This window comes from Lotus japonicus, chromosome 1 (genome assembly GCF_012489685.1).
Source record: "Lotus japonicus ecotype B-129 chromosome 1, LjGifu_v1.2".
Lineage (NCBI taxonomy): Eukaryota > Viridiplantae > Streptophyta > Magnoliopsida > Fabales > Fabaceae > Lotus > Lotus japonicus.
The window spans coordinates 77,505,545-77,518,918 of NC_080041.1; the positions used below are offsets into that span (position 1 = coordinate 77,505,545).

At 44.4% G+C, this 13,374-nt stretch overlaps 1 protein-coding gene across 1 annotated transcript; it reads right to left on the bottom strand.

Moving 5' to 3' along the window:
- Positions 1–8,205: 8,205 nt before the first annotated feature.
- On the bottom strand, positions 8,206–9,939 carry LOC130747102 (uncharacterized). Its single transcript, XM_057599940.1, has one exon. The coding sequence runs from the start codon at positions 9,937–9,939 to the stop codon at positions 8,206–8,208; it is 1,734 nt and encodes a 577-aa protein (XP_057455923.1).
- Positions 9,940–13,374: the final 3,435 nt, after the last annotated feature.

A 13,374-nucleotide genomic window follows, 5' to 3' on the forward strand; every position in this document is an offset into this window, starting at 1 on the left:
TGTCATGATGAGACACGATTCCCCAACTGTTTCTTATATCAATTTTTAAATTCCTCTTTCTTCTCTCATTCACCGCTTCTAGAATTCTAACAGTTTGCTGACAACTTTGCATCCTATACCCTTTCGTCCTTAACCTTCTTTGTTAGCGAAAAATGACTCCCCAACACCGCACCAAAGGATCTTCTCGACCCCGCAACGCCGCTCAAGCGTCCCCTGCTCTGGTTATCCTTCCCCCCGCCGGGGGGTTTCCCCTTAATGAAAATGAGAAAAACGCTTTTTGGCACCAAATCTTCTCCACCCTTCCCCCGACTACAACTCGGGAACCCACTCAAGGGGCCATCTGCCAACCCTCTGAGTTGTCCACTGACAAGTTCATCGCCGAGTTGGCCCGCCAGGCCGGAGGGTTCTGCCACGAGAAGTCCCTTGAGGATGCCCTCATCACCGGCCGGGGCTTGGTCATCCGCCGTCCCTGGAAGTGTCGCGCAATCGAGAAAGGCGCGGAACAGCCCCACTTCTTCTACGTTTATGAGTATTTCTTCTTTGATCTGGGAATCAAACTACCCTTCTCTCCCTTCCTCTGTCAGGTTATGAGGGAGATCAACGTAGCCCCGTGCCAACTTCATTTGAACGCCTGGTCCTTCATTTGATGCTTCGAGATTCTCTGTAACACCATTGGTCTTGAAGCGAAAACCTCCTATTTCTTCTTTTTCTACGGCGTGGAGCCGAAATCCTTGAAGACCGAAAATCCTGAGTGGATTTCTCTGAAATCCCGCACGGGCTGACATCGCCTCCATCCTTTCAAAAGTAACATCAAGAGGGGGCCTGGGCGCCGATACTTTCGCATAATCGTGCACCCCACCTATCCTGAAGCTTTCACCCGCCGAGACGGGACTGCTCTGTTCCCTTTCTACTGGACTGAGAGTCCCCGCGACGTTCCACCGCCGTCAGATGCGTCACTGAGCAACGAAGACAAAGCCCTCCTTGGCTTTTTCGCCGGGTTCCCCATCCTCGAATGCTCACAGTTGCTTGAGGCTGCCCGCGAGAACACCCTCCGCTCATTCCTAGAAGAAATAAACTTTACTGAAGCTGCGTTTCTGCACGCCCTGGCTTCTGATTCACCTGAGTTCCCTCCTGTTTTTAATACCAAGGTGATCAAGAGGAAACGCGCTGTCGCTGATCCTGACGCCGAGGCTGTCGTTCCTCCATTGAAGAAGGTCAAAGGATCCTCTCCGACTGACCCCGCCCCAGACGCCGCTGGATCTGGAGAAGCTATATCGGGCCCAGCCCCACCGCCAGCAACTGATGATCAAGTTCCCAGGTCCAACGATAATACCACTCAGCCTTCTCCCTCAAAAAAGTCCCGGAAATCCAAAAGGGTTGATCCTGGACCAGATGGAAAGTCTGAGGCCGAGACTTCCTCGCCTCAGAAGTTGAAAAAGAAAAAAAAAGAAAACCAAGAAGCCCAAGGTTGGTGAAGCATCTGCCCTTCGCCAAGACCTGGGGGCGAAGAAGAAACGGTCCCTACGGGCCATGCGGGGCCCTCGCCTCGTCTCAAGGGAGTTCTCGCTGATCAACAGGCTTCTGAAGGCATTCCCCTAGTGATCCTTTCTCTTGACCGCTCAAGTCCTAAGATCGAGGCGACCCACCTAGGGTCTCCCTCATCTATCCAGTGAGTCCTAACAGTGGAGGTCCAACTCTCACCGCCTCGCCCATTCCTCACCACTCTTCTCCTGACGCTAATCATCCTATTGCCGATGGTCAGATGGGTTGTGCTCCAAACCACCAGCCTTCTCCTATCGACTTCATGCTAACCGAATCTTTTCTCGAAAGTGTGAGGAGGTTTGAGAATCCTGACCTTGACGATGTGGCGCATGAAGCCATCCTCAACCTTCTGCGCGCGGGGTGTCTCTTTGCCAAGCTATCCCAGGATTCCGCCTCGTCTACGGAGGTGGAAGAGCTTCATCAGAAGGCTGAGGGTTATCGCGTGGCCACGCAGAAAGCGTACGACGAGCGCGACAAGTTGCTGACCCAAGTGGTGACTCAAACGGCAAAGCTGAACAACTTGGGTATTGAGATGAGCCAGCGCGAGGATGACTTCTCTGCTTGCAAAGAAAGAACGGAGGAACTGGAGATGGAGCGGGACGAGCTGCAACAGGAGGTGAAGGCGAAGACGGAGGTGATCAACGCGAGCAGAGCCGCTTCTATTGTCAAGGACAGGGAAATCGCGTCCCTTCGCAGCGAATTGGGGGCGAAGAATGAGTCTCTCGCCGACGTGAGGTCCTATCTCGCGTCAAAGGCCCAGGCCCTTGCGGATATGGACTCCAGAATCAGGACCTCTCAGGCAAGGTTGGTGGCTGGAGTTGCTGCCGAGGTTGTGGAAGAACGTGGCCGCGACTTCTTTCTTGTAACGCCCCAATTTCTCAACTGAGGAAACACATTGGAAACCTATCAAAGTCTAAGTACTAATTTGCAATCCGAAAATGCAAGATAATTTTTTTTTAAGAACTAAACACAACATCGCTAAAGCGAATACACCTGCCACTTGTTTGATAAAACACTTCAACCATAGGTTTGAAAACATAACATAACCTTAATTAAACATCCATTTCCCAATATATAATAATAGTGACTTACAATAACATAAGCATGGTTCCAAAATAAGTACACACACTTAACCAGTGGCAAAAACATGGTTTTAGTTATAGAGTTTCAGAAGATGAAGAAGGCTCAAAGCATAACCTACTAAGAGAAAACTAAACAACTTCTTCCATCTCTACTCCGCCACTTACTATCTCCCCTCCATCTCGTACTTGGCTAAGCATCGCCGGAGGGCTCTTCACCGCCTAATAGCGTTAAGCGCCCAAAAACCAAGTAGCAAACAGAAAGGGTTAACTCCAAGCAATTACCACATATAAAAGAGAAAACATGTTATTCAAGTTTAATTACATAACATTGAAGGTATGAAAAACGGTAGAAAGGGGGGGGTTTGAATAACGTTTTCAAGATAAAGCTTCCACCTTAAAGATTTTGACAAATCTTTCGAGAACTTAAGTGCTAAGAATAAGAGATAGAGAAGCACACAAGGATTTTTATCCTGGTTCACTTGATGAATCACTCAAGCTACTCCAGTCCACCCGTTAAGGTGATTTCTTCCTTCTTAGAATGAAGGCAATCCACTAATCAGGTAAAGTGTTACAACTGCACTTGAAACCTACAAGTGACTAACAATTACACTGACTTAGCTCACACTAAGATTCACTCTCTTAGTCTTCTCTAGGATCCGATCAACCTTGATCTCCTAAAGGAACTAAACAAACTGTTTATCAAAGAATTGTTTACAAGAGATTTGCTTCTAAAAAGCTAATAGTAAACACAATGAATTTCAGATGAAAGAAAGCTTAGAAGAATTTGAATTTGTCTTACGCGTATGTGAATGCTTCTAGCCGCTTCTTTCAGTCTTCAGCCTCTTTTTATACTCCAAGGATTAGGGTTGAACGTTGCATGGGAAATGCTACCGTTGGAGGGCAGTTCTGGAAAATCCAGCTTCTGCTGTGTCTGAGACTGTTAGGTAGGTCGTCAGGAAGGTACAGTTGCTTTTGTACTTGGATAGCGACTTGACCTTAAAACCTAGGAGACTTCTGATCAGGGGAATGCTTCATGTTGGAACTTGTGAAGCCGGTTGATCAGAGTCAGAGGGAAAGCCCAGATCCTCTGACCATTGTATCTTCTGATTCTGAACTCAGAGGGAAGTACATGATCTTCAGAGTATCTTGCTTCTGGACATCAGAGTTTCCACTATTCAGCTTCTGGATCTTCAGAGTCTTCTACACCATCAGAACATCTGAACCTTCAGTGTTTCTTGGTTATCAGACTTTCTGGATCTTCAGAACTTCTAGTGACTGAGTCCACATCAGAGTTTGTATAACTTCAGAACTTCTGAAGCTTTTCCACTGTTCATACTGAACATGGTGAATGCGAAAGCGTTGCTTGGGACACTCTTTAAGCACAGTGCTTCTGATTTGTGTGAGATTGAATAGAGGTCAGAGCCTGTAAATAGCACACTCAGAAAAACACGTTAGAGTACCACAATTGTTCATATCAAAAGGTTAACTTGTAATCATCAAAACATAGAGTTGTACTACTAGATCAAAACTTGATCTTACAAACATGATAATTAAACTAACTACTTATATCAAGTTAAATGACAATTCATTGAACAACATAACATCAAAACCAAACATCAATATCATCAAACGTTAATGTCCTATAATGCGACTATATGCTACTACCAATATGGATCGATCAATAACGTCTCACAAGACGGGACGATCACGTGGGACAATCACCACCACACCGCCACTTAGCGCCTCAAAGGACGGGACAATCACGTGAGACAATCACCACCACATTGCCACTTTAGGACATCTCGAAAGATGGGACGATCCCGTGGGACAATATCCACCACATCGCCACTTTATAACGCCTCGAAAGACGGGACAATCACGTGGGACCACACCCACCTCATCGCCACTTTAGAACATCTCGAAAGATGGGACAATCCCGTGGGACCACACCCACCTCATTGCCACTTTATAACGCCTCGAAAGACGGGACAATCACGTGGGACCACATCCACCTCATTGCCACTTTCCCTATATGCCAAGTCAGTCAATGACAATTTCCAAACGAATAATCAACTCAGAATAACCACATGTTATTCATAATTTCAACAATAACCAATGGCCGAAGCCCAGAAAACGGAGACGCGTGTCTCTATTGTTTAACAACGACCTTAGCCTCAGAAAACATTTGGCACAAGTCTCAAAAAAACATTCAACATAAGCAAGTATACAACATAGCAAGCATACCAATATTTCAATCAATTGTCAATCAAATTAAACACCTTCATCTCAAACGCATGCAGTGCAATAAAAGCATGCAAGACTCAAGGACACTTCTATACTGAGTTACCCTTACCTTAGCCACTTTCTTTCCTAAGTTGCGACTTCGATCCAATCACGCCATCGCTCCTCGTACCGGCAAGCTTTCCTTCCATTCTTTAGCTCTGACACGAACACATTCTCGCACTTTGTGTCCTTAGAAATTTAATCGCTTTCAAAAAAAATGCTAAGCTTCAGAATCCTAACTTTTGCTTCAAAACTCGAGAATCTCCTCACACTCAAAACAAACACTCAAGAATTTTCACCAAAACTAAATCACACAAAACAAGTGTGTGTTTGTATCCTCTCCTTTGAAATTTTCAATTGTTTCTGTGTATGTTTTCCAAAGCAATTCACGTTAATATATATAGGCCTTAGCCAAGCAGGAGGTGGCGATGGACCATGCCCCAAGTAGGAGGTGTGGAACATGCAGCAACAATCATAACGTGGAGGCTTGGAGGATAGGCATGTTGCAACAAGCATGAGGTGTCATTCTTGGAGATTAACATGTAAGAAGCGTGAGGTGTGTGAAGGATTCTTCAACGTGTTGAGCAAGGAGAGAAAACAAGTGAAACATAGGGACCGTGAATGATAAAAAGGCTGAATGCCTTGTTATATGTATGTGTTTTTTTTTTTGGTTTTATAATATATATAAAAGTAGTTGAAATGGAAAGAATACGAACGAAATTTGACAAGGACGTGAGGATCAGAGAAAGAAACTGGGAAAATAAAGATAAGAAATGAGTGTGTTGCATTATTAATATATATTAAGATAAGAATAATGGTGTAGGTTGATTTAGGGAATGTAGGATTTAACTCATAGAGCTATAGAAAAAATATTAGGAAGATGAATCATTATCCTAAAAATTATTAGGGACTCTATGATATAATTTAAGATCACTTTGACTAAGTTAAAATGATCCATGAACAAGGAAATGAGTAAAAACTGGCTAAAGAATAATTGTGAGACAATTAGAACAAATATGACGTCGTCATATTTTGCGTCTAAGCTAAGTATGAATTTATAGAAAAAATGACAATAGTGATTATTATCATTTGAGGAGAAAATATTTTAGAAACGACCTACTCCAAAATATGACACAAAACTGATTAGGGAAATATTCTCCAGATGAAAAAACTTACTTCACGGAAAATATTTCTAGAGACGAAAGGATTAAAGCAACGCGGACGCAAACTATGGAAAGAGCTCCGAACACAAACCCCTTTGGTTCAGGGTCTTGCTTAAGTCCCTGCGGAGATAAAGTCTAACTTTATCGAATTTCTGGAAAACGAAACCTATCGATCTTACAGTCGATAGTTCTGTAATGGAACATTTGTCATAATCAAACATATTCTGAATTTAATTATCATATAGATAATTTTCATGACTCACAAAGGGTTCGAGTCAGGAAAATAACATAAAAATAATAGAATATAAATACTTATTTAATTAATATGACGAAAGTAAATAAATAATCTAGTTATTTATTTCAGGGTCTTACATTTATCGCCCAGGCTCAGGGCCAACATCTTACAAGGGAATTAACCTCGACGGAATGAGAGCTTTCAAGAGGGTTACTCCACATGGGCTTGTTGGCCTTGATGATCCCCCAGGCTTCACTGCTGAGCGTTTTGCTGGTGCTGAAATTGAAAGAGAAAAGATGTCAATGTAATATAATTAGTTTGCACTGATTTTCCTTTTCCCTTTTTGTATTTGAATATTGTTCTCATTTTTGTTTAGTTTAATTTACGCATGGTTTCGCTATAAATTTCCGCCTTGTGATCGCCTCGTCGACTTTTAGGCCTCGTTTAAATTTTCCTCCGTCGTTTAGGCTTTGTTTCTCCTTTCGCGCTCGTGTAGCGATTTTAAAGGTGTGCCAAAGAAACTAGGACTTTCGCTCAGTTTTGAATTGAGGCTTTTCTTCACACCAATATTTCCCGCAAGAGCAGGTGCGGCCTTGGCGGTTTTGTCCCGTCAAGGACTTACATTGCTAGGGGCCCAATGGCCATATGGGTTTACCCAGACTTACGCCTAGTTTGTGTTCTCGCCCATATTTCGGGGAGGCCTCGTATTCCCAGATTTCGGGGAGACTAAGGGGATGAGAGACCCACCCCATTTTGGGGATAAGTCGCTTTCTCGCACACATCGCCAACGAGCGGTCAGCGTTTCGCGCCGGACTTTCCCAGAGCAATCCCCAGACATCAAGGTTGTGTTGGGATTGCCACCTTCGGGGAATTTTTCCCACCGAGCGAACATGACATGTTAGTTGAGTTGCTATTTGGATAGCACCGGTTCGCGCCGGACTTTCCCGGAGCAATCCCCAGACATAAAGGTCGTGTTGGGATTGCCACCTTCAGGGAATTTTTCCCACCGGGCGACCGTTTCTTTGCAGTTTGAGTTAGGAGTATTGCTGGTGAATATCCTTTTGTATTTCATTCGTAAAAGATTTGTGTACATTGAGGGATGCCTCATTAAAAAACTCCCGAGATGGAGAAAAAAAGTGCATCTTTATTTTTGGTCCTATTCCTTCCGATATTCCTTCCGATCTTGTTCCTCGGCTGCATCCTCGCCCCTGTTGCCAAGCCTTCAAGCTCCCATGTCAAAGTATTACGCCCAGCACCTCGCCCTTCGTGCCTGACGTACTCGCCACCCACTCACTGCTGTTGCGGAGTTGCCTTTCTCGCCAGCTTGCCTCTAATTCACTCTCTCGTTCATTCCACTTGGCTTTTTTGTTCTCGAGAGTCATTGTTCTCGCCGACTTCCACTGTTTTGCCTTAGCCCTTCCCTTACTCTTGCTGCGGTATGTTGGGCCCCTCTTCCTCGCCTTTTGCGTTTCCTGAGCTCGCCCGAGCACCTCATTTCCCTTTTGCTTGCAACCTTGGCGCTGGAGAATTCCTGGGTCCATTTCCCGGCTCGTCGCCGCTTTCTCCTTCTGCTCGTTCGGTCCCTTGCTCGAAAGAGCTGGTGTCCTGAACCGCGGAAGTTCCCATAGTGTCGCATCCTTTGGGCTCCAGCTGAAGAGGTCGAAATTGTCCTCTACCAACTTCTCCAATCGTTGTTCCTGTCCGGGCGCGAGCCTAGGCTTGACCGCCAGCACCCCCTACTAAACTTATATCTTTCCAAGTCGTCAACAATTCCTGCCCAGCGTTCCTCTGCCTTGATATCTGTGAACTGCTCATTTCGCCCTGCCTTACCATCTTGCTTACCCTGGTTCTGACTGTCCCGTTGCCTCTTTACCTTCCTGTCAAGGATCTGTTCTGTCTCCTACTTCTGCCCGCTCAACCCGTCTTGTTTGTCTCCTAAAATCTCAACCTCGTGGCACTTGTGTCCCTCGCCAGCTTTTTTCTTTCCGTACATGCTAAGGCAGTTGTTGTAGCATTCTCTTGCCTTTCTCTGGTCCACCACGATCTTCCCCACTCTTCCGCACATCAACGGGTATTTCACCGCTAAGTGAGCTGTCGAAATTACTGCGCAAAGGCGGTTGAGTGTGTTTCTCCCAATGATGACGTTGTATGAAGCCACAACCTGCAACACTAGGTACCTCACACGAAAAAGTTTGACATTCTCATCGACACCAAAGATTGTGTCCAAATCGATATACCCTCGTACCCATACCTGCTCGCCCGAGAAACCTACCAACGTCCCAGTGTAAGGCATCAGATCTTTATCCGTCAATCCCAGCTGATCAAACGCATCCCCATAAATGATGTCAGCAGAGCTTCCCTGATCTAGAAGAACTCGTCGCACATTGAAGCTGTTTATCCTTATCATGACAACTACCGGATCATCCTTGTGCGTCTTTATTCCTTCGAAATCCGCCGATGATATCACGATGTCGGGATGTTGGAAACCGAAAGGGATCTCATATTGTTGTACCGACGTTACTGCCCTGACGTGCCTTCTTCTCGTCGAAGTTGTTTCCCCGCCTCCACCGAAACCACTTGCAATCGTATTTATCGTTCCAACCGGCGGCTCAAGGTCCTTATTGAAGGTTTCCTCTGCCCCTTTTTTCCGTGTGGCCAGTGTTTCCTTTTTGTCAGCGCTTGGGGTACGGCGGCGATCTTCCCGTCTACGATCATCCTGCTGGTGGGACCCATAATACTGGTTTCCTCGTTGTCGCTCCCCGCTCCAGCGATCACCACGGTCACCCAGCTGTGATCGCCCTGCTCTGATGAGCCTCTCAATTTCATTCTTTAGAGTAAAGCAGTCCCCAGTGTCATGTCCTGCCGAGCGGTGGTACCCGCACCATTTTGTCTTATCTAACGTTGCCCGGGGCGAGCCTGCCTCCTTCTTGCCTTCCTCAACTGCGTGTGTCGCCTTAACCTCACGCAGCAGCTCCGTCAGATGCGCACTCAAAATTTTCCCTGACTCCTCTCGCCGACGAGAGTCGGCTTGATGCCAGGGTCGGCGGCGCTCAAAATTCTCCTTTTTGGGATACAATGGTTCTCTCGGCACTTTTTCACTCGTACGCACCTTTCTGTCTCGTCTCTTGCTCCCTTCCGCTTTCTCTTTGCTCGGCTTGTCTTCTGGCGATGCATCCCTCTGATCGCCATCTTTCTCTACCTTCGTGCGCCTTCGCTTAAAAGCATCATCCTCCTCATCGAGTATGTAGGTGTTTGCTCTCGCCTGAATCTCAGCCATTGATCGGGCCGGCTTGCGACTCAACTTGCTATCTAGCTTCCCAGGTTGCAAACCGTTCTTGAAGGCACGGGCACAGGCATTTGGCTCTGACTCCTCAATTTTTACTGACGCGGCGCTAAACCGTTTCACGTACTGCTTCAGAGTCTCGCCCTCGGACTGGCGTACATTGTATAAATCCTCGATCGTCACTTGTTTGGTCTTGCTTGCCGAGAATTGGACTAGGAACTTAGATGAGAAGTCACGGAAATTCGTGATTGATCCTCGGGGCAGTGTTGTGAACCATGCCATGGCAGTGCCTTTAAACGTAGCCGGAAACATCCTGCACTTTACAGCATCGGAAGCGGCACTGATCACCATCTTCGTGTTAAAGTATAGCAGGTGTTCCTTGGGATCAGCCTTCCCGCATTACGTCTCAAGGACAATATTCTTCATATTATCTAGAATTGCGACTTCCCTTACTGCCGCCGAGAACGGCTCGAACTCAGCCACGACCTCGGCCTCGCGCTCCTCCTCATCCTGCTGTTCGAAACGATAGTACTCCAGTTTCTCTTGTAAATAATCGTTTCGCTGGCGGATGTCATCAACACTACGAATCAAGCGTCTCCAATCTTGACTGGAGATCGGTGCCTGTGGTGCCTGAGTCTCCTCTCCCGAAACCGGAGGTGAACGCACCGGTGTTCTCTGCTGCTCCGGCGAGGAAGGTGGAGAAGGCAACGGAGGCGTCGGAGAAGGAGGAGGCGGAGGTGGTGGCGGAGGAGTTAATCGATCCGTCTCCTCACGGTGAACTTGCTCGCGTCGCGACCTACCTCTCACGCGACGCGGTTTCGAAACACGCCGCCGCTCTTGATCCTCATCACGTCGTCTACGACCCGTTTCCATCTGCTTCGCTAGTGAGCCAAAGAATGCAAACAAAAATTCCTGAAAACTGAAGAAAATCGCACAGAAAATCGAGCTTCTCTCAACTGAATCACGATCCACGTAGTCCGGGAATCGAAATCTACCGATCTCCACAGACGGCGCCAAATGTTCTATCCTAAGAACATTGAATGGGGGTAGAGTACCCAAAGTGTGAGGAGAGTGATACGAATGTGTTAGAGAGAGAAGTTCTAACCGCTAGAGAGAGAGAGAGAGAAAATAACTGAATTTCAATCTGAATATTTCACAAATGAGCCAAGAGTCCCTTACAAATGGTAACTGACCCCTATTTATAGGTGTGGAGTTGTGCTTGACATTACTAATGTATCTTAATGGGCCAGTTGGGCCTCGGGGAGAGAGGCCCAAGTCCCTGGTGCGCTCCCCGCATAAGGCCAAATGCCCCTGGGCGAGGGACCCTGGGGTCTCGCCCAGTCCAAGTGTGTTGGGTTTTGATAATGATTGTTTGAAGAAGAAGAAAAAAAAACACGAAGAACATGGAGATGAAAATTGAAGAACACAAATAAAAGTGAGGTCATTATTGAGTAAACTAAATAAAAGCAGGGTCATTAAGCAAATACTAAATTAATAAGTATAAATTAGAAAATAGTGTTATGTCATTACTAATTTATTCATGTCATCTTAAGTGTATTTATTTTAGTGGTACACATCACTAATGTATGATACACTCACCTGAATTTATGGGCACCCAAGCATGCACCTTTTAAATTGTGGTAATCTAACTAAAATTCAGCTGATTTTGGTTTGGGTTATCTGGTTTGTATATAAAATAAATAAATTATTATTTTTAAACTTCTTAACAATTGTTGAAAAATAGGAAATCACTTTTAGCCTAAATAATTTTTTTTTGGTACATCGGGAAAGTAAAAGACAAAAAGAAAAAAACTACAAAGCTAGCAGATTCCTAGCCAAGACGGGATCAATCTGAGAGGGGGGTCCTCTAACCGAAGAAAATCACACTGCTGAGACAGACCTAAACCGGCCAAGCAATCGACCACTTCATTAGCACTACGGGGAACATGCTGGAGCTGAACACTCTACTGACGCTGAAGGAGCTGATTAATCTCCAGAAAATATGATGCTAAGGCATGGTAGTGAAAAGCATCATCCCGAAGCACCTCAACAATCTCTAAATAATCAGCACTACGAATTCCAGTGTCCCATAAGAGAGAGAGACCCATCCTCAATGTCGTCACTTTTAGCCTATATTTGATTCATTGAAAAACATAAAATTCAAAGTTTTATGGAAAAAATGATACTAATGGTTCTAAATGCTAATATCACTTTAATCAATATTAATTTTTGACTTAATTGCACTTTGAGCCCTCACTACCGGCATTTGTGCAAAGTAAGTCACTAATTTTTTAGAAAGTTAAAAATATATTATAAAAAGCTTGAAAGCTCTCAAGCAGAGAAAACAACCCAATCAGCAATAACAGCACCAAAAAAACCGATAGATGCCAACAAAGGACCAAAGCAACAACACTCCCCAAAGAAGAAAACCTTCCACATTCATGTAATATATTTTTTTTAGAAGCAAAAGAATGCATTATAAGAGAGTAAAAGAGGTACTCCAACCCATAATACAAAGAAGCAAGAATTAGAGAATAAGCAAAGAGTGAAGAGTGAAGACATACAAGAGGTAGAAGAAAAGTTACAGAAAAACATCTTTGAGGATCCTAGAGTCGGTGGCTGCACCCTCTCATCCAGGCAAAACATATATGGAGAACATAGACCTAACACATTGGTAGCTATATCACCCTTCCTTATTCTCTATTGCCTTGTTCAACTTTAGATACATTGTCGTTGATGTAGGTGTCATCAATCTCCTAAACAATTTTCCATCAAAAAACGCTCCTAAACAACTCTATTCATTGAAACTACAGTTGTTACTCTATTGCAAATTTGCAACTAAAGTTTAAGTAACACATTAATATATAAAAAAATATTAGCTTTTCTAATAAACCATAAAAGTATTTCCACCTTTAAAGAACCTTAAAGTATGTGGGTTGAGTGTGGGAGGTCCATGTTGGGGGACACAGGGGAGCTCATGGGTCGAGGAGTAAGACACCAAAAAATATCGACACCACATCTTAACCTAAAATCTTAATGCATTAGATTTATGGGTCACATCTCTTATAAAGTCTTCTCCTTACTCATCTTAACCAATGTGGGACTACAACTCACACTTGAATTCTCAACAATCTCCTCCTCAAGTGCGAGTCACCACCACATTATCATGGCCTACCTCCGTCGAAACGTATCCACCCTTGTACCGCCGTTCGCACCATGGTCCAATCATGTGCAACGGGACACTCCACACTGACCACATCATTAGGAGATTTTCGATACAAGGAGTCGTTATCATGGTCTCACGAACCATTAACTCTAATTCCACTTTTTAGGGGAGATAGGGAAGTTCATGTGCCGATGAGCAAGACACCAAGAGATATCGGCACCACATCTTAACCCAAAACCTTAAGGCATTATATTTATGGGTCACATCTCTTATAAGTCTTCTTCTCACCCATACTTAATCAATGTGAGACTCCAACTCATTCTTAACTAGGGATCAATCCTTAGATGGTGCAAATTATATTTTCAATTAAAAAAAAAGTATTTTCACCTTTCATGAGTGTTGTTTTTCATTATGGACTTAGATTGTTTTAGCATTACTTCATGGCACCTCAAAATAGCCAATAACACTTTTCAAATATGTCCACTAATCGTTTCGGACCTATCATATTCTCTTTTCAATCATTCTATTTTTTAACTATTAACTTTTTAATCAAACTTTATCACTATTTTTTAAATCTTTTTCAGTATATCAATTAGATTATGAAAATATCCATACACACT